The sequence below is a fragment of the Mycena indigotica genome, assembly GCF_014461135.1.
Source record: "Mycena indigotica strain 171206Taipei chromosome Unknown Mind.scaff0001, whole genome shotgun sequence".
In the NCBI taxonomy this organism is placed as follows: domain Eukaryota; kingdom Fungi; phylum Basidiomycota; class Agaricomycetes; order Agaricales; family Mycenaceae; genus Mycena; species Mycena indigotica.
Genome location: NW_023503000.1, coordinates 5863493 through 5885444, shown reverse-complemented (window position 1 = coordinate 5885444; position 21952 = coordinate 5863493). Strand labels below are relative to the sequence as shown.

At 49.5% G+C, this 21952-nt stretch overlaps 2 protein-coding genes across 2 annotated transcripts; one reads left to right on the top strand and one right to left on the bottom strand.

Moving 5' to 3' along the window:
* Positions 1 to 18872: 18872 nt before the first annotated feature.
* MIND_00166100 (uncharacterized protein) lies at positions 18873 to 20198 on the bottom strand (the record flags this gene model as incomplete). Its single annotated transcript, XM_037358583.1, has 7 exons — positions 18873 to 19019; positions 19070 to 19278; positions 19326 to 19517; positions 19568 to 19718; positions 19769 to 19864; positions 19913 to 20109; positions 20156 to 20198. The coding sequence occupies 7 exons, from the start codon at positions 20196 to 20198 to the stop codon at positions 18873 to 18875; spliced, it is 1035 nt and encodes a 344-aa protein (XP_037226493.1).
* Positions 20199 to 20610: 412 nt separating this feature from the next.
* Positions 20611 to 21767, top strand: MIND_00166000 (uncharacterized protein; the record flags this gene model as incomplete). The annotated part of the gene is made up of 5 exons (XM_037358582.1): positions 20611 to 20862; positions 20910 to 20948; positions 20998 to 21427; positions 21480 to 21611; positions 21664 to 21767. 5 exons carry the CDS (start codon positions 20611 to 20613, stop codon positions 21765 to 21767), a joined length of 957 nt encoding a protein of 318 aa, XP_037226492.1.
* Positions 21768 to 21952: the final 185 nt, after the last annotated feature.

Below are 21952 nucleotides of genomic sequence, written 5' to 3'. Positions count from 1 at the left end.
CTTTTATGGGCCCGCATATATAAAGGCGCGATAGTGTACCATATACTCTATCGCTTAGACTGTCTGAAGAACTACCTTACTCCATGCAAGGAGGTGCCATCGACTCATCGGGCACGACACAGCCCGATTCGAACCTTCGACCACCGACAGCAACAAGGGACCGGGTTCACGGGCCCTTTCGGTTTTGATCTACCCCGCTCGCTGTCCTTGCAGGCCCGACTATCCGTCTGTTCTGTTCAGGGCGCGCGTTCTTAGGAGAGGTCCTTGCACGGCCTGACCCACGGTCTGACAGCTCTGAATCAGGTATACATGTTCCATATAGAACTCAAGCTAGACACAAGTCCCAGAGGCAAAAGGAAGAACATGATATAGCAGATAAACAGTACTAGGCTGCAAATTGGCCACAAATTGAACCTGAAACAACACTTAAGGAAGTAAGTAATTCTTATAATATATATTCTCAATAATTATATTACTTCTTAGATTTTGTCTGAATATCATGCCCAAACATCTGCTTCTGCAATGCAACTGGTACCTTGCTCATTCTGCAACCATAATGAGACTAAACAGAATCTTAAAATTTGGAAATCTGGACAGCTAGATTTTTCTCTTCTAGAAACTGCAGTCCAATATCTCTGTAGCTATTATAGTCAACCAGCTATTGAGTCACATCATTTTTATGAAGGATTTCTTCATACCTGTGCCACCTGTACAAAATGTATTCATTCAGGCAGATTCTTCAAGCTTCCTCTCTATAGCTGGGCCCATGTTTGCTGGATTGGAGATCTTCCTCCAGCTTTACAGGATTTATCTTTTGCAGAAGAACTAGTGATTGCTCGTGCACATGCAACAAAATGCTGGACTCGTATAAATATAGGTACATCACCAGTATCATATCAACGGGCTGCATTTGGAAATGTTTGCTTCCATCCACATGAAATATCCTCTGTAGCCACATCTCTTCCACATCCAATTGACACACCATATGATCTTACTGTGGTCATTTGTGTTACTGAAAATCAGAAGGCAATACCAGAGATGTTCAAACATATACCACTGGTGGTATGAAGGGGATCTATATTAAGAGCCTTAAAATGGCTGAAAGAAAATAATTCAGGCTATCGTGATATTCTTATTGACAAGGCTGCACTAGCTGAATATCCTATGGATGGAATTATACCATTTCTAGTTCAGTATCAAGCTCAGAGTGATACACTTTGTAGTCAAAACTCTACCTATACTGGACATGGAATTGATACAACAGAGGCTATATTTGCAGAGTCATCAAGCACAACAGCAACAGTACCATTCAGTACAGCAGGAACTTTTGATATTGAGAATATTCGCCGTTCTCTAAAATGCAAAGAAAATCCAGATTTTGCGCAGATTAAAAGATGATGATACATCATTCATCAAGACACATTCTTCTCATGAAACTATCTCAAGTCGTAATAATCCTGGACTATATGCCAGTGTTTGGCCTCTTATGGTTTAGGATCATTTGATGATCCTGTCCGACTTCTGAAGGACAAGTGCTTTAAGCAAATCCCACTCAAGTCACATGTTGGTCGTTATCTGCAATTAGCAGATTGGCGGTTCTAGACTCATCTTAGCTTTATTTTTGTTATGCACAATATTATTTTGGGGCGACAATCAATCTTCCGGTCTCATCTTGCAGTTCAAAGAAAATGGTGGGATCAGGCTGTTGCCAGTATGTCTAAGTTTGATATCGAGACACTAGACAATCTGGAGCAAAAAATGAAAGCCAGGAAAGCTCAAAAAGACAATTCTCCTTATAAGCCTGAAAATGATAAAGAAGTAGCTGTAATGGAAACTCTGCGCTATGTCGATTATGTGTTAGATAATATTGAAGGATCTTATGCAGCTCTTCTACGTATGTGGGAAGAAATTACAGCAATCAGCCGTTCTTCTGGTACCTTATCATTATTCTTTACATTGAATCCTGCAGATGCCCATAATCCCCTTTTAGCATTTAAAGCAGGAAAGGATATTGATCTAAAGGCTCTTTTTAGTAATCCTAACTCTCAATTTTCCTCATTTAATCGTGCATACCTTCTTGCCTTAAATCCTATAGCTGGAGCTCAGTTGTTCAAGCTAATGGTAGATGTCTTCATTAATGTCTTTTTGGGATATGGTCGAGATAATAAGCAAGGTGTATTTGGTCGAGTTAAACATTACTATGGTGTTTTTGAAACACAAAACCGTGGTTCATTATATATGCATATGTTAATCTGGCTAGAGGGTCAGTTATCCTCTACTCTTTTTTTTCTATAACTGATTTAATAAATTAGGAGCACTTTCGCCTCAGGCATTATACAATTGCTTAAGAGCAGATGATATATTCAAGACTAGAATGTTTTCTTGGCTTGAGAGTATTCTCAAGCATGATTTGCCTAAGAATACCAAGGATTCTAGTACAGGAATTTATGAGAAGGATAAGGCTTGTTTAATAGGTAGACCACCTCATCCAGATGATCTATCCTTTGAAACTATATGGCCTCAATATCTAAGGGATATTCTTGATTCATCTGCACAGATTCATAAACATAGTGAAACATGTTTCAAAAAACTTCCTTTTAGCATGAACAAGTTGACACCTGATGATATGGATAAGCTTTGTAGATTGGGCTATCCTGCTCTTATTGTGCCTCATGTAAGCCTGGGGCTCACATCATTGATGGGATCATTCTTCTTTCTTTACCTGCTTCCATTGTCTGTATCGATACATATCTCGAATCACCCACAGACGGGTTCTATCGTCTCTCGGTCCCCACATCGACACGCCCTTAGTGTTTCCGCCTACCCTAGTAGGCCGGTTTCCACTTTTTTGACGATAACAACCACTTCTGTGCCCTCACACACACATCCACGCCTCAATTCTCACGCTTGAGCGTCTCGCCGTCCACCAACGGCCTCGCCAAGACCAAAGGAAGCTCGCCCGAGACCCACAAGGCTCACTGGGCTTCACACGAACCGCTCACGTCCCACACACCAGCGGGAGACGTCCCCCGCGGCAAACGCACGCATCACTTCACACACCGTCATATCGGCGGTCATTTTACCGTCATCACAGCCGAGATCACTCCACCTGCCCAATTTGGCCCCGTAACGCCGGCCTCACGCCAGATATCTTCTTGCCTTCATTCCCTCACTCCTCACAACCCCATCTCTTCCTCCCGCGCCCCACACCACGCCCGACGCGATAATGGCCTCCAATACCCTCCCACTCACGTCCTACAACCAAGTCTACTTTGCGCGGCTCGAAGACAACCGAGCGCCGAAGCTAGTACCTCACCTGACTGGCGGACGACACACGCTCCCTGTCCTACGCGACTGGGCCATCGAATGCCGCGAGTACGGTGATTATAACAAGATTAAGGAGAAGGACTTAGTCGGCAAAGTGATGAATGGCCTCAAGGACACCTTTCTCTCTGCCTGGGTACGCACGCAAGGCGAAACTCTGAGAGCTCTCGAGTTCGACGAATTCGTGGAGCTGGTGAAGCAACGTGCAATGGGCAACAACTGGGCCTCCGAGCAGATGCGCCGTGTCCGCAACACTCGCATGAGCGACCACGAAACTTGTGAGCGCTTCGTCGTGCACTTATGCGACGAAAACGATCTCTTGCGCGGCCACCAACTCTGCATGGACGACGACGCTCTTCGCGCCCACATCTTCACGAACATCGTCCACGACCTGCAAGCAATCCTCGACAAGAACAGCATCGAGCTAGCAGCAGTCGTCGAACTCGTCGACTGGCTCAAACTGGTCTACAAGTACGACCACGAGCGCATTCAAGAGAAGGAACGCATCACGGCCATCCTCCGTGCTCAGTACGGGCCACCACCTCGCATTCACCTCACGAACAACGCCTCCAACATGGCCGTGAACACCGGTCCGATGGGTCCGTCCACTAACGCCAACGGGAAGCGCCCTCGTTTCGACGACCCCAATGAGAGCCCACGCAAACGCGCACATAATGCGGACTTCCCCTACTATGGACGCCAGCGAGTAGGCCCACTTGACAAGGCCCAGGGCGATCTCATCCGGGCAAACGCAGGCTGCATGAAATGCCGCCGCGTTTTCGTTTGTCACACCGCCGGCGAGTGCCAAAATGGTTTCCCTGATCCCAACACCTACCGCCTCGTCACGCAGGGCCTCATCGACCAAGAACGGAAGAAATTGTCTTCCTCGGACCTCTCTCGTGTTGACGCGTTCATGCGCACTCATGAACCCAAACCTCTTTCGTCTGCCAACAATGCCAACCGTTACAACCAAGGGGGGAACGGCAACGATAGAGGAAAGGCATGCGCTGCGCACATTCCGGCTCGCGCAGTCGAGAACGTCTTCGACTCGGACGATTCGGATGACGACTTGACCACGACGTCGGTGAGTAATTTCTCACCGTACATGCCCCGCATAGCGGCCACGATCAGTGAAGCTGACGCTGTGTTGTCAGCGTCAAGTTCCTCGCGCGCCACCGCACCGCCTGTCCCAGATCGAGAGTCCTACACCTTGGGTGGGGATCCCCTCCTCTGGCCGTGCGTGATTGATGCGCCGAAGTACGAGTTCCCCATTGTTATTGACGCACTGATTGACAATGGATCAGGACTCGATATGATTGACTCTGCTGTTGTTTCCCGTCTTTCGTTACCCACATACACTCTTTCCAAGCCAGTTCCCTTTGGCCTCGCACTCGATAAAGACTCCGAATATTCCGCGACACATTATGTCAAATTACGATTACACTCCCACGATAACTCTTATTCCTCTCGTTCCGCGCGCTTCCTCATCGTTCCGAATCTGTGTAAACCGTTGATACTAGGCTTGCCCTTCCTGGCTCGTAATAAAATTGTTGTAGACCATGACTTGCGACTTGTGATTGATAAAACTTGTGATTATGACTTACTTGGAACTAAACCAAGGGCTGTCAGGGGAACCCCCGCTTCGGCCTCCTTCGGACCCTCCGAACGCATCCGAGGCGCATCCGACCGGCGCCCCCTCGGACGCTCCGACCCACCCCGACCATCGTTCACGGCCTCCTTCGCCCGCACAATCACCGATCCGTCAAGACCCTCCCAACGATCACCTTGGGACAGAGCCTGCGACGCCGCTCAGGCCTTCTGCGCTCTACGTCGGCAGTTACGGACGACCAGTATATAGTTGGCGCCCTAGCAGGCGGACCCTTAGAGTTTCTTCTCTTTGGATCCTCCCCTGCTAGGTCGGTCCCTCCGTGTATTTCCCGTAGCTTTTATTCACGCTTTGGATCCTCCCCTGCTAGGCTTTCGTCGGAGTCTCCAGGGTTGCCCTTACAGCAGAAGAAACTCTCTACGGGATTAACCGGTCAAGATTGCCAGGTTTGGTGCTGACTCAGGCTCGGAGTACGAGTCCGTACCCCCCTCGTCACCGCCCCTGCCACTTGACCCCTCCTCCTCTGCTCTTGTCGTCTTTACGCCCGCTATGTCTACCGGAGCTGCTCCGGACGCTGACGCGCATGGGACGCACTTGAGGCGAAACTAGACAACCTCACCAACATCCTCACCCACCTTGCTTCCCAGGCTTCCGCTGCCGCACCACCTCCGGCAGCTCCCGAACCGCCTGGCATCTCCGAATGCCCCGACGCGGATGCGTTATTTGGTGACATTACTGTCGCCTCAAAACTGGTCTTACGACCAAACCCCCCGTTTGCGTTTAACGGAGATCGCAAACGCGGCCGCCTTTCCTATACGCGGTCAAAACCTACGCCGGCTTGCCCCGGAGGCCTTCGTGGTTAACGGAGAGCCGAGTGAAGAAAAGGCCGTCCGCTACGCCATGTCCTATATGGCGGAGGGACCCGCTCAGCAATGGGCAGAGCGTCATGGGAGCAAAAACCCCTTCCCCTTCCCCGGTGGAGCCAGTTCCTCTCCGAGTTTCGCCTTCGGGTTCGTTGAGGAGAACGAACAGGACCTCGCGCCGCTAAGTTGGAAGCGGGTTATCACATGGGAACGCGGGATGTCTACGGATATACCGACGACTTCGAGGACTTGATGGACCTCGCTGGCTTCAAGACGCGTTGGTTAAGGTGACCAAGTACCGCCACGGACTTGACCCCCTGATCAACAACGGCATCACGTCTTGAACGACCCCCCAGACCTCCGTGACTATCTGGGCTGGCGCACTCGGGCTTTCCGACAATATGAAGCCCTGGTGCGAGCGAAGCTCATTAAGGGAACGGCTACCCCGCGGACCGCTTCGGGAGCTCCGGCGCGGCGCCTTCCCCATCACTCGTTCGGCAACTCCGTTCCCCATCCGCCCGGTGGCCGCACCTGCGCCACCCGCGGCCCGCCCCGTCCCGGTACCTCCGGCTCCCGTCCCTATGGAGTTGGATCGTACTAGGGCTCGGGCGCCCCTCGCGAGCCTGCTTCAGATGCGGCGACCCCAATCACTTGGCTCGGGACTGTCCGCTCCCCGCCGATGTTCGCCATATGGACATCCTCGACGAGGTGATCCAGCAACTTGGCGATGAGATGCTGGGAGAGCTACTTGCGCGGTTGTCCGACACCGCGGCCTTAGCAGAGGCGCATTCGGAGGCTCCGGCAGAGGATTTTGTCCCCGCGACGAGTGACTGGTGTGCCCTCGTTCGCGTCCATAAATCGTTTCACTTGTTTGTATGATGAATCAACTCCCTTGCCTTACAACGAGCCTGAAACGAAAGACGCACCCCCTGCCCCCTCCGAAGCCCCCCGTTCGGATTCGCCGACTTGCCTGGGAGAAAAAGCTACCTGGCAGCTATACCATCTCTGCCGCTCCTGGGGTTAACTCGCTCCACCTTCCTCTTGAGCTTGAGTCCACTGCGAACGCGCTCAAGCTCTCCCTCTCAGGTCTGGTCGACTGCGGAGCCACTTGGACTTTATCGACACAGAATACGTCAACCGAAACAACGTGCCAGTCCGAAATCTCTCAGTACCCATACCGGTCTACAACGTCGACGGCACCCCCAATGATGCTGGGTCTATTCGCCAAATCGCGGACCTGGTCCTATGATACAACGGACACTCCGAACGCGTTCAGCTGGCTGTAACCCACCTTGGGAAACAGGACTTGATACTCGGGTACTCCTGGCTCAAAAAGCATAACCCCGAGATCAACTGGGAAACAAAGGAGGTGAAAATGAGCCGCTGCCCCGAAGCTGCTCCACCTGCCGCGACGAGGAACGGACCGAGCGCGCTGAGGTTCGCTGCCTCCGACTCCTTAAATCGCGCTTGCTTGCGGGCGCCTTCCCCACCGTTTGCGCTATCGATATCGCTGGCCCAGACGATGCCGACGACGAACTCGGAGCTCCTTTGGACCCTCCGGAGCGCTCACCAGACCTTGACGACGACGAGCATCTTGAAAACGGCGACCACATCTTCTACACCTCCTTCCGCCCAATCGAGGAGATTCGCGCTGGGAGCACCGTGTCCCAACGCCTTGCAGAGGCCTTCGCCCGTAACTCGGCCCCCCCGCCTTCGGAGATTCCGGACTGGGCCAAGGAGTTCCAAGACGTCTTTGACAAGGAGTCCTTCGACACGTTACCAGAGCGGAGGGCTTGGGACCACGCTATCGAACTCGTTCCCGACGCGAAGCCCGCTAATTGCAAGGTGTATCCGATCTCCCCCTTGAACAGCGCGAACTTGACGAGTTCATCGAGGAGGGACTTGCCACAGGCCGTATCCGCCCTTCGAAATCTCCGATGGCTTCCCCCGTCTTCTTCGTTAAGAAAAAGGACGGAGGACTTGGTTTGTCCAGGACTACCGCGCCCTTAACGCAATGACGATTAAGAACCGGTACCCCCTTCCGTTGATTAACGACCTTATCAACAGGCTTAAGGGCGCCCGTTACTTCACCAAACTCGACGTTCGCTGGGGCTTTAATAACGTCCGGATTAAAGAAGGAGACGAGTGGAAGGCGGCCTTTCAGACCAACCGAGGGTTGTTCGAACCTTTGGTGATGTATTTTGGCCTGACGAACTCCCCCGCGACTTTCCAAACGATGATGAATGACATTTTCCAGGATCTCATTCTCTCAGGAGACGTCATGATCTACCTCGACGATATCCTTATCGCGCATTCGGACCTCCGTAAGCACCGCGAGATCGTCCGCGAAGTCCTTCGGCGACTCCGAATGCACAAGCTGTACCTTCGCAAGGAGAAGTGCGACTTGAGAAATCGTCAATCGAGTACCTGGGGGTTATCATCTCTCACAACCACGTCGAAATGGATCCCGTTAAGGTTGCCGGAGTCTCCGCATGGCCTCCGCCCGAGAACAAGAAGGACGTCCAGCAGTTCCTGGGGTTTGCTAATTTCTACCGCAGGTTCATTCGGGATTTCTCGGCCCTAGCGCAACCCCTCTTCGCTCACCAAGAAAGACCAGAAATGGGCCTGGGGAGACGCCGAAGCCGCCGCCTTTCAAGCTATCAAAGACGCGGTCGTCTCAGAGCCCGTCTTAGCGATCCCGGACGACTCCCGGCCTTTCCGACTTGAAGCAGACAGCTCAGATTATGCGACGGGGCGGTTCTTTCACAACAATCCGCCCCGGACGGGAAGTGGCACCCTGTAGCGTTCTATTCCAAAAGCTTAAATGATGTCCAGCGCAACTACGAGATTCACGACAAGGAGATGCTCGCGATCATCCGCGCACTCGAGGAGTATCGGCATTTCCTCGAGGGCGCCGCGCATCCGGTCGAGATCTGGACTGACCATAAGAATTTGGAGTATTTCCGAAAGGCACAGCACCTTAACCGTCGGCAAGCCCGATGGTCGTTGTACCTTTCCAGGTTTGACTTTACGCTACACCACGTCCCAGGTCGCCAAATGGGCCGTCCCGATGCTCTCTCTCGCCGGCCCGACCACGGTATCTCCGACGACAACTCGGATGTCACCCTCTTACGCCCCGAACTGTTCCACGTTCGCGCGCTTGAGGCCGTCACCGTCTCTGGGCCTGGCTCCGAACTTGTCCGCGACATCAAGGAAGCGCTATCCGGTGAGCCTGACCTAGAGGAGCCCGTCGCGCTTGCGGCCCGGCAACTCTTGAAGGTCCGAGGTCAAGTTCGGGGCCCCCGCTCATCACGTTCGGACGAGTGGGCCGTCTCCGGCGACCTCCTGTACTTCCGCGGCAAGGTTGTAGTCCCTAAAGACAAGGACCTAAGGAGGCGCATCATCGAGCTCTGCCACGATACGCGAGTCGCCGGACACGCCCGGGCGGTTCAAGACCTTAGAGTTGGTTTCGCGCAACTACTGGTGGCCGCAGATGTCTCGCCATATCGGACGCTACGTCGCGACCTGCGACTTATGCTGCCGCACGAGGCCCTCCAAGGCTTCCGCATGGAGAGCTCCATCCGACCGAAGTCCCGCCCAACGTTGGCACACCGTCACTGTAGACTTCATTGTAGAGCTGCCCGAGGCCCATGGGTATGACGCGGTTATGGTAGTGGTCGACGCCCTCGGAAAGCGCGCCCACTTCACTGAGTGCCATACGACAATAGACGCGGTCGGAGCTGCCCGCTTGTACTATCGAACGTCTGGAGGCACCACGGAACCCCGAGAAGTACATTTCGGACCGTGGCTCGCAGTTCATCGCTGACTTCACGCGAAACTCTGGCGCTTAATTGGCGTCAAACCGGCTACCTCCACGGCTTACCACCCGCAAACCGACGGACAAACCGAGCGCGTTAACCAAGAGCTCGAGCAGTACATCCGGATCTTCACCAACTACCAACAAGACGACTGGGACGAGCTTATCCCTGCCGCTGAGTTCGCCTATAACAACCACGTTCACTCCTCCACTCAACAGGTACCCTTTATGACTGACACTGGTCGGCTCCCCCGAATGGGTTTCGAGCCAGGCGCCCGCTCAGAGTTGGAGTCGGTGAACGAGTTTCGATCGGATAGCAAACGGCGTCTCCGAGGCAAAGGCCGCGCTCGTTAAAGCCAAAGACGAGTATAAACGGTACTACGATCGGAAACGTTCGGACGCTCCGAATATTCAAGTTGGTGATAAGGTTTGGTTGGACGCCTCTGACATTAGAACGACTCGGCCCTCCGAGAAGTTCTCCCACAAGCGCCTTGACCGTTCAAGGTGCTCGCAGAGGTTAGCAAAGGTGCCTACAAGCTAGACCTCCCCCGCGTTACTCCAAGCTCCACCCCGTCTTCCCCGTTGTTAAGCTCGAGCCCGCTCAGGACGACCCCTTCGATGGACGACCCGGCTACGACGAACCGCCCCCCGAACTAGAGGACGGAGTTCCCGAATGGGAAGTCGAGGAAATCTTGGATGCCAGGATAAGGTATAAGCGTCTTAACTATTTCGTCAGGTGGAAAGGCTACGATGCTTCACACGACTCGTGGGTTCGGTTCGACCGTGTCTTTGCGCCAGACAAGATTGCGGACTTCTATCGGAGATACCCGGGTAAACCACGGCACATCGCCTCAGCAACCTTCGACTCGCTGCCCTTCCGTATTATGCGTCCGGGACGCCGCATTCAAAGGGGGGTGATGTCAGGGGAACCCCCGCTCGGCCTCCTTCGGACCCTCCGAACGCATCCGAGGCGCATCCGACCGGCCCCCCTCGGACGCTCCGACCCACCCGACCATCGTCCCACGGCCTCCTTCGCCCGCACAATCACCGATCCGTCAAGACCCTCCCAACGATCATCTTGGGACAGAGCCTGCGACGCCGCTCAGGCCTTCTGCGCTCTACGTCGGCAGTTACGGACGACCAGTATATAGTTGGCGCCCTAGCAGGCGGACCCTTAGAGTTTCTTCTCTTTGGATCCTCCCCTGCTAGGTCGGTCCCTCCGTGTATTTCCCGTAGCTTTTATTCACGCTTTGGATCCTCCCCTGCTAGGCTTTCGTCGGAGTCTCCAGGGTTGCCCTTACAAGGGCTCGGGAACCGAATCCAAAACCGAAAAAGAAACTACGAGAAGTGTTTAACGAGGTGCAAGCAAATCGTAAGCAGGTCGCCGCCGAACTGCGTGGTGTTTGCGAGAAGCGTAGACTGGACCTTGAAGAGAAAAATCTCTTCGAGTATGTGAAGCCAGTGAATGTAGTTGCGGCGATTCAGGAACGGGTGCAAGTGTTGGCTGAATGGGAGAGACTGAAACTGAAGGGAGATACGTTGAGGAGCGAATATCGCAGAATTTTTGAACCAATACCACATGTGGATGAACTACCCGCTGACGTTCTATGTGAAATCAGTGTCAAGGAGGCCACACAGACACTGATAAAGCAGTCTTATCCCAATCCACGAAAGTACAAGGAAGCGTGGGGGGTTTTGATAAAGAAACATTTGGATGCGGGGAGGATTCGTCCCTTCGAATTCACCCTTTGCGTCCCCCGCCATGCTGATACCCAAATCGGATTCAACTGTTTTACCACGATGGGTGAATGACTTTAGACAAATTAACTCAAACACTGTTACGGATTCCTTTCCCCTCCCACGGGTGGATGATATCTTGAATGACTGTGCGAAAGGCAAAATTTGGTCAAAAATAGATTTTACAGATTCTTTCTTTCAAACACGTATGCATCCCGACTCAGTCAAATACACGGCAGTCGCAACCCCACTAGGACTTTATGAATGGTTGGTGATGCCGCAAGGATTACGTAATGCTCCTTCCATACAGCAGCGTCGTGTAACTGCTGCTCTTAGAGATTATATTGGAAAATTTTGTCACGTTTACATTGATGATGTGATCATCTGGTCCCAGACGGAGGATGAACACACAGAACACATACGCTTGATTTTTGCCGCCTTACAAAAGGCTTCATTATACTGCAATGAAAAGAAAACTCAGCTATTTTGCTATGAAATTGATTTCCTTGGTCACCATATATCACAACGTGGAATCGAGCCAGATAAGTCTAAAGTTGCGAGAATTGTCAACTGGCCCACCCCCAAATATTCGACACATGTACGGGCGTTCCTGGGAATAGTGCGATTTGTGGCACAGTTCTTGCCTGATTTGGCTAGACATACCGAGGTGTTGACAAAACTGACACACAAGTCGGCGGACAAGGACTGGCCAGGTTGGGAGTCCCATCATCAGTCTGCCTTTGATGCTATTAAACAACTGGTGGTTAGTGCTGATTGTTTGACCACAATTGACCACCAAAACATGGGAGATAATAAGGTGTTTGTGACAACGGATGCCAGTGATACCCGGACTGGTGGAATACTTTCGTATGGCCCTTCCTGGGAAACTGCGCGTCCAGTGGCGTTTGAGTCAATGACACTGAAAGGTGCAGAACTAAACTATCCCGTCCACGAAAAGGAGTTACTGGCCATTATTAGAGCCTTTAAGCGCTGGAGGACTGACCTTATTGGTATCCCAGTGCAGGTTTACACTGATCATCACACTCTGGAAAATTTTGCTACGCAAAGAGACTTGTCTCGACGTCAAGCCAGATGGATGGAACTGCTGTCCCAATTTGACTTAAAGATAACGTACGTTCCAGGAGAGATCAACGAGGGTGCAGATGCACTGTCCCGGACGGAATTTAGTGAAAGGTTACCAGTGAATTTCGAACAGCTCGATAGATCTGAGCGCGACCGGGTGGTTGCAGCTGTTTTTCCAGTTCTACAGGCCTGCCAATCAATGGCTAGCACCCGACTGCGAGGACTTGAACATTTGACTAGATTAAGTGCCGTCTTGAACATATCTGCAGACAAGGACCTTCTGGACTCAATCAGCCAGGGTTACGTAGCAGATGAATGGACTGCAAGATTGCGAACAAAGATTGGGTCCCTCCCTGGACTACGCGAAGACAATGGTTTGCTGTACATTGGTGACAGACTGGTTATCCCGCGGGCCAATAACCTCCAGGAAACGTTATATAGGTTAACTCACGACTCCATGGGACACTTTGGGTTTGACAAGTCTTATGCATCATTGCGAAATGCCTATTATTGGCCTCGGATGTGTGATGACTTGGAGAACAAGTATATCCCAGGGTGTGCAGATTGCCAGAGAAATAAATCTTCTACAAAACGAAAAGCGGGACCCTTGCACCCACTTCCTGTTCCTGATGCTCGCTGCAATTCAGTGGCAATTGACTTTATTGGCCCTCTACCAGAGGATGCGGGGTACAACTGTATTGTGACAATGACAGATAGGCTGGGCTCAGATATCCGCATCTGCCCCACTCGGACTGACATAGAGGCCGAGGACTTTGCTTCCTTGTTTTTTGACAATTGGTACTGTGAGAACGGTCTGCCTTTGAACATTGTTAGCGATCGTGATAGGCTTTTTGTTTCAAAGTTCTGGAAGACTCTTTGCAGGTTGACGGGTGTGAAACTGAAGATGTCTACGGCTTACCACCCTGAAACGGATGGTTCCAGTGAGCGTACGAACAAGACTTTGATACAATGCCTTCGGTATCACGTGGATGCCAACCAGCGCGGTTGGGTTCGGTCCTTGCCGAAAGTTTGATTCCATATTATGAACTCTTTAAATGCTTCAACAGGGTTTACTCCCTTCCAGTTACGCTTTGGAAGGGCAGCTAGACTCATACCCCCTTTTCATGTTCATGAAAGGGAGGATCATAGTAAGGAAGCCTTTGATGCTGAGAGATTTGTGCAACAGCTGGCAGACGACGTTGCCCAGGCCAAGGATAACCTACTTCTGGCAAAATCGCAACAGATTGATCAAGCTAACAAATACCGCACAGAGGACCCTGATTATGAAGTGGGCAATAGGGTACTGGTGGACACAGCCAAGAGAAGGAAACACTTCCTGGGTAGTGGCCAGGGTCGGGTAGCAAAGTTTATGGTCCGCTCAGAGGGTCCATACAAAATCACAGATGTTCACAAGGATGCCTCTACCATTACGATCGAGCTACCGAAGGGATCAAAGCTCCACCCAGTATTGCACTCGTCTCAAGTTAAGATGTTTATAGAGAATGACGCAAGTTTGTTCCCGGATAGGGAACTTCCAGAGCCAGAGCCGATCAGGTACTCAGATGGTGTGGAGGAGTATTATGTTGGGCGCATTCTGGAGAAAAGAACGCGCTACAGGAGACTACAATATAAGGTAAGGTGGTACGGTTATGGTAGGGAACACGATTCTTGGGTGGATGCCACAGAGCTCGAAGATTCCGACCACGTGGAAGCGTTCGAGGCCGGACAACCTCAGGACGACATTACCTCAGATTTCTTGTGACAGGCGACCAACACCCCTCAAGAACAACCATATCCTGGACTCGACTGGACCTCAAGATGCTTCGCAAGAACGAGTCTCTAGTGACAAACCGAGGCGAGAACGTAAGAGGCTTGTAATGCCTCCGAGAGAGCTTCCGCTGCACAACCGAGGGATCGATGGAAGGGTGTCCACGTCTGCCGCATAACCAACTTAGGTTGTATGTGAAGTGCCCGCAGTTGGTCAGGAGGGGGGGGGGGTTTTCTAAGAGGGGGAGGGTGTAAGCCTGGGGCTCACATCATTGATGGGATCATTCTTCTTTCTTCACCTGCTTCCATTGTCTGTATCGATACATATCTTGAATCACCCACAGACGGGTTCTATCATCTCTCAGTCCCCACATCGACACGCCCTTAGTGTTTCCGCCTACCCTAGTAGGCCGGTTTCCACCTTATACTATCTTAGAAGAGCCTGATGTAACCATTTCCCAGAAAAGAGATAATCCATTTGTTGTCAGCTATAATCCTACTATATATGGGGGTATGCAATGCAATACTAATGGCAGGTTTATTGGCTCAGGCCTTATTGCTCTAGTCATGGTGACATACTGCACTTTATATACTGTCAAACCCTCTGTAGATTCAGCAACTATTATGAGTGCATTAGCTGCTGCAACCAAATCACTTCTTGATACAGAATCAGCCACATCTGTATCTAAAGAAGAGGAACAATGTCGCAAACTATTATTAAAGATGTAAGGGCAACCCTGGAGGCCTGAGATCAAGGTCCTAGCAGGAGAGGATCCAAAGCGTGAACATTGGTAAGCGAATACAAATGAAGCTGACCTAGCAGGGGAGGATCCAAAGAGAAGAAACTCTAAGGGTCCGCCTGCTAGGGAGCTGACTATATACTGCTTGTCCATAGCTGCCGCTGTGGGGCACAGAAGGCTTGGGCGGCGTCGCAGGCGAGGTCCCAGGGTGACTGTCGGGAGGGTGTTAATCAACGGATCAGTGATTGTGCGGGCGAGATGGAGGGCCGGACCGGAGTCGGAACCGGAATCGGACCGGAATCGGACGCGTCTCCGGGCCGAAAGGGAGGTTCCCCTGACAAAAGACTTTAAACCAGATTAATGCACGTTCAGAAATGTCAGGTCAAGCTGTAGCTGCTGCATTACTTGGTATTGGGAACCATGTTACAAATGAGCATTTTGCAGTTTACTATTGGATCAAGTTACTATGCTGGCTTTCTCCTCATGACTTTCCTCTACATTTTCAAGATAATTCACTGGAAGAACTTGAAAATGAAGAAGATATTCCAGAGTCAACTGAGTATATAAAATCATTTTCATTTATTAATATATGTTAATGAACATAATCTAGGAACATCTTACCTACAATGGATTTATTAGGTTCTGATAATGAGTAAGCAACTATTTGATTTATTGATACTATACTAACACTTTTAGTCCTAATAATGTTATTGATCCAGATGATCTTCTTGAGCTAGGTTTAACTACTGTAATCTTGAATAATCATAAGCTACCACCCCCTAATTCACTAGCTCATGATATTCTTTTTCGGCCTAATAAGCTTGAAAATATATGCATGTGGGACCAATGTAGTTTATATGAGAAGATCCCTATATGGAAACTCAGATCAAACAAAAAATCAACATATACAATGAAGATTTGGATATAGAAGAAGATGATAATAATAATCACGCAGATTTCACTAGTTAGTATCAGCTTACTTGAATTATTTTGGAAAACTAAATATAACTATAGCATCATCTAAATCAAATATTTTCCACTTCACTAGTGGTCATCCTCAGCAAGGTTCACATGTTTTACGGAAACGCCGGATATCTTGTATTCCTGTATTATCAGGAACACCTATTCCTAGAAGTGATCTAGCCTCACATCGCAATTAATATGCTATTGCAATGTTGTCTCTGTTTCAACCTTGGTACCGGTAAGATTTTAATATATATATATGCATTAAATTATTTTTACTTTTAGCTCTCATGGAAATCCGCTCAGAGAAAATGTAGATGCTTTACAGAATATGCTGTCTTCTCTGACATCTGATAAACTTAAGATTATTGGCCATTTTCAGGAACAATGGGAATGTCGACTTGCTGCCAAAAAGTTCACAGGTGAATATAAAGCACACATTAGTAATTTCCTTAGGGCATCAACAATATCATTTGGTGCAGATGGAGCAGATAATGATACTACAGAGCTCTCAAATGATGTTGATTGGTAACTTGGTCAAATTCAAGATGAAGAAGATCTTTTTACTCAGAATCAAGTAGCAGATGATCTTGAATTATTGGATTTTGGTGGCTATCAAGAGACCTGCAGTGATCATGCAAAGGCACATACATCAGCCATTATTGCACTGGCAGATGCACAGGGCTGCTACAATATACCTTAAAATCCAATGAATATTGAGGACTTTCCTTGGCCTCCTGCTGAAAAGTCATTAAATCCAGAACTAGCCTGGAATGAAGCACGTAAGGCAACTAGGAAAATTGCTAAAGATGTTGCTGCTGTACGTACTATCAAGATGAATAAAGGTATATACCTTGATGTATAAACATTTATTAACATTAACCAGAAATTTTGTTAGACATATCTAGTCCTTCTTTCCAGAACTTTGCCCCAAACGGATTTGAAATAGGAAGTGTCAGTTCTCAACTCTCTCCAGAAGTCACTTCTTTCTCTTTGGAACAGCTTTCATTATACAAAAAGATAGAAAAGGTGGTTTCTGAAAATCATGAGCTTGAATTCTGGCAACTTCTTGCTTTGGAAACAATCCAAAAGTTTACTCTCAATCATAAACAGTGTCTTACATTCTTATTGAAAGTGACTTTGAAGATGGATAATATCACTTCTGAACCTTTTCGTTTAATTATGGAGGAGCAGGAAAATCTCACTTGTATGATGCTTTAAGGTTCTATTATAATGGTATCAATTCTCTTGGAGAGCTATTGTTTACTGCACCTACTGGTGTTGCAGCAAACAACTGTGGTGGCTCAACTACCTTTGCAGCCTTCTCTTTACGAACTTCTACTGCTCAACTTATGAAACATAACTCCAAGTCTATGAAGCTACTACAGGAACGTCTCACAGGCTGCAAGACGGTAATTATTAATGAATACTTCTTTTTGGGATGTGATGATTTTGAAAAACTCTCTCATCATCTATGTCTTGCATTAAATATGGATGATGATCCATTTGCTAATCAAGATATTATTTTATCTGGAGACGAATATCAGTTGACTAGTCCACGCCAAGTTCCTTTGTTTTTATCTGAGTATATATCAATCTTTCAATCAAATTCCCAGCTTCAATCTTTGAATTCAGGTGTTCAGAGAAAGGTTACAGCAATTAAAAACTACTGGTCTATCAGAGACTGTGTTATTTTTAATGAAGTTGTTAGGCAAAAGTATCCACCATATGTTGCTTTACTCAATCGGCTTTGCCGTGGAATGTGCACTGTTTCAGGGCCAAATAATGATCTAGACTTTCTTCAACAGTATCAACTAGGTGCCATAAACTCAGTTGTTCCTTATGATTTTTTAAATATTCTGGACTGGTTCATCTCTCCAGATAATGCAGCACCCCTAATTACATATACAAATCATGTGCGGAACACACATAACTGGCTTTCATCTCAGTCTTTTGCTGCTGCCACTGGGCAAGACTTTGGTATTTATTATGCTAAAGATACTGTGGGAAAAGGTGATGACAAGGTTGAGCTTCAGCATTCTAATGCTAATGATGCATGGAACACTCCTATTAAGTCTCATGCAGAAGATTTGAGTGGTCGTCTTCCTCTCATCATTGGCATGCCTGTCTATGTGGTTGAAAATATTGCTGTAGAATTAGGGCTCTCAAATGGAAGTAGAGGCACTTTAGTTGGCTTGAAATTTGAGCAACATAATGGACACCGTTATACTATCACTGCTGAAGTTGAGCTAGCTTCTTATACTTCCCTGGACCCACAAGCCACACATCCACATTGATTAGTCTTAGCAGCTGTTACAAGACCTATTAAGTTTGTCCAGCAAAAATCTGGAAAGACCTATTCTGCAATGCGCCAACAACTACCACTTATACCTGGTTTTGCATTCACAGCTTATAACTCACAGAGTCGATCATTGAATAAAGGCTTAATACATCTGGAAAGTTGTGCCTCTATATCCTCTGCTTATGTGATGCACAGGATACTGCAATACGTGCCAAAAACCTTTTAAGTTGGTATGTGAAGTTGACAGATGATGTAGTCTATGAATGACTTAGATATGGCTTGGTTTATCTAATATATTATTTTTATCTTTTTACTCTGTACATAGTGTTAATAAGTCATCCATCAGTTTGTGCTATGCCGCTACATCGGCATACCTTCAATCATGTCCATTGTGGTGTGTATCCACACACGACTACGAGTCACAGCAGCGAGTCACAGCAGTGACAAGTTACAACACAGCTACATGGCTTGTTTGAGTCCATTGCTAAGCAAAACTACAAAGACAAGCAAACCATTTGAATGCATTGTCGTCTGCTGTGCATCGGGTTTGATTATCTTTTCATGCAAATTTTCAACAAGGAGCCACGTGATAGCGCTATCACGTGGCTAGCACGACAGTCATTAACACGGTCACGTTGGTATTATACGTCATATCATACAAATCTCCAAGTTACTTCTGGTTTCTCTTCAGCAAGCGCTCCACCTCGGGCCCGAGACTGGCAAAGAAATCGCTGGTGGTCTTGACTGGCTTCCAGCCGAGGACCGCCCGTGCGTGGTTGGCGCGGCATCGCGCGTTGGTGCCCAAGACAGCAGAGCCCTAGAAAATAGAAGCTTAGGGGGGAGAGCAGAACTGGACAAATGACGTACCCCGAAGTACTTGTTCAGCTCTTCTTGGGTGTATGAAGTGGGCTCTGGATTGTCGAGCTTGCCGAGGGCGGCCAGCACCTTGCCGTAGGCAACGGACAGCTCGTAGGATGTGTGCTCGCCATTTTCAGCAAAGTAATAGCCGTTGGGTCCATGGTCGAGCTGTGGGTTTGAGGCGATTGCGTCGATCAGAAGACTGAACAAGTCTGTAACTGAAGAACGATTAATTAAAGACTTGGATTTCATCCTAGCCACGCACCTTCATGGAGTTCGACGTTGGGCCACATGTTCTTTCCCTGGCCGACTACACCAATCCTGCCGCGGTCGAGGGCAGTGCGAAGGAGCATCGGCTGGATAATCGAATGGCCATTCTGGATCCCAGACTCTATGATTCGCCCTGTGGGATAACCGTAGATGATGGCGGGAAGGACGATGAAGCTCTTCACATATCCTATCAGCCTTGTCAGTCGAGGTGATTTAGGCAGATAAGTTCCAATTGACCTTCTGTGTCAGCATTCGTTACAGCCAAATCGACGTTGCGATGCATTTGGGTGTCTGCTAGGGAGGCAATTTGGGCAGGGTTGGTGTCATCGTAAATCGTATCGCTCAGGACAAGTCCTTTAGAGTCTTCAGTCAGCACCCCTGTCCCTGACTTGGTTTTTGCTATCAGCAAATGCGTCAAAGGCGAGAAATCGGACTGACGGTGTTGATATAGACCGGCGGGACACCACTCGACTGGAACTTCTTCTTGAGGCCAGCCAAAGTCGCCTTCGCGGCAACAAGATCGTCGCAGTCCGCCTGAAGCAGGTCAGTAAGTCTTCGTTGTCAAGTCTTTGGTCGACACACCGTTGCAATAACCATATCCGTCTTGCTCGCCAGATCCTCCATTAGAGATGCATCGGAGTGCGAGCCAATCACGGTCTTCACGCCAAACGAGCGCAGCGTCTCAGCTTTCTTGGCGTCACGAACAACGGCGGTGAACTCGAATTTGCTGGCATCTGGACGCGACAGAAGCCTGTTCAGCACAGAGCCCCCAATGTAGCCTGATGCCCGTCAGCCTCTGCAGCCTTCGAGAAAGAGCGTGATTACCTGTTGCGCCGGTGAAAAGGACTTTGGTTTGAGCGAGAGACATTATCGTGGAGTTTGTTTGGCCAGAGGGCTTCCGTGTAGATATATGTAGTAAAAACCAGGAGTCGGGAATTACCAAGACACAGAGTCCGACAGGTCGGATACAAGCTAGCCACTCATCCGTTGCTCATCCGTAGAAGCCAAAGAGTGATGTCCGATACCCAGGCGGAAAGTCATGACTAAGCATTATGATGGCTGACTTTCCGAATCCCTGACTTTCCTCTCCTCTCTCCGCTCATCCGATTCCTCGATCGGATCGCACAATGCTGACTTTTGCGCTGAGCAATGTGGCCAATTTGGCCCAGGAGCGCCAGCTACGGACTGCTTAAGAACGAGCTCGAAAGCTGGGCAGTTCCTCACCAACCGCACCACCTCGTCACCAATCCGTCTCTGCCTTTCAACCATCACCGACCACAATGACCGTCTCCAAAGACTCCTCTGCTCCCCTCGTTGCCGTTGTCGGCGCCACTGGTACACAGGGCGGCAGCGTTGTGCTTGCTCTCTCTGAATCCAACAAGCCCTACCGCATCCGCGCCTTCACGCGTGATGTCTCCAAACCGAAAGCGAAGGCGTTGGCCGACAAGGGTGTCGAAGTCGTCTCTGTGTCGATAACGGCCGATAACAAGGACGCGGTCTTCAAGGCCTTCCAGGGGGCGGACTATGTCTTCGTATGTCCTTTTCCAGTCCAATCCATTCGTCTACTTACTGTTGACAGCTTGTCACCAACTGGGCCGAGCACGGAGACCCATCTCGCGTGTGTTTGCTTTTCCTCTTCCTTCTACAGGGGCCTAACTCGTGTACAGGAAACCGTTGAAGGCAAGCTGATGATTGACGCTGCCAAAGCTGCTGGTGTCAAAGGCATCGTCTGGTCTGGCTTGCCCAGCATCGAAGCCATTTCTGGCGGAAAATACAAGCGAGTCGGCCACTTCGAAAGCAAGGCACGTGTCTCGGAGTACGGACGTGCTGCCGGTGTCCCCTTTGTCGATGTCCAGGCTGGTGGCTATGCCAGCAACGTCCGCACTTTCTCTCGTCCCATCAAAACCTCGGACGACACTTGGACCGTCAGCCTGCCCCAATCCGCCTCTACCAAGACCCCGATCATCGACTGCGACAAAGACTATGGCCTCTTCGTGCGCAAAGCTCTTGAGGCACCAGTCTTCCCCGACAAGCAGACCTGGACATCGTTTGGCGACCTCATCAGCAACGAAGACCAAGTGAAGCAACTTGCGGAAGGTGTGTTGCAAACTTTTATTTTTATTTTTTGATCCCGCTGACGGCCTCGCAGTGACTGGCAAGAAAATTGTTTACCAAGAAATCACGCCTGAGGCGTACGGTGCCGGCCTCGCGTCGTTTGGCACACCGCCCCATATCGTCACGGCCATCCAGGAAGTCTTCACCTCCATCAGCGAGTTTGGATGTGCGTCTTTTTTGTCTCTGACGGTGAAGCCTTTTTCTCACGTGTCTTTCAGACTTTGCCAAGGATGCTATTGCCTCGCAGGACGGCCTCGCGCGTAAGCCGAGCACCTGGAAGGAGTATGTGCAGGCTAATGACTGGAGCGAGATTCTGGCTTGAAATTGTAATTTAGTGTAGTTCATAATGACATGATACAAAAGTTGTGATACTCTGAATCTGTAAACACACTAGAAGGCACAATCTCCACGTGCAACATATAGCTCGTTGGCGCCCATACCCCGAGATAGCCAAGCTTCAGCTATTTATATGTGGCTATTCATGGCTTGGCACGAGTTACAGTTTTT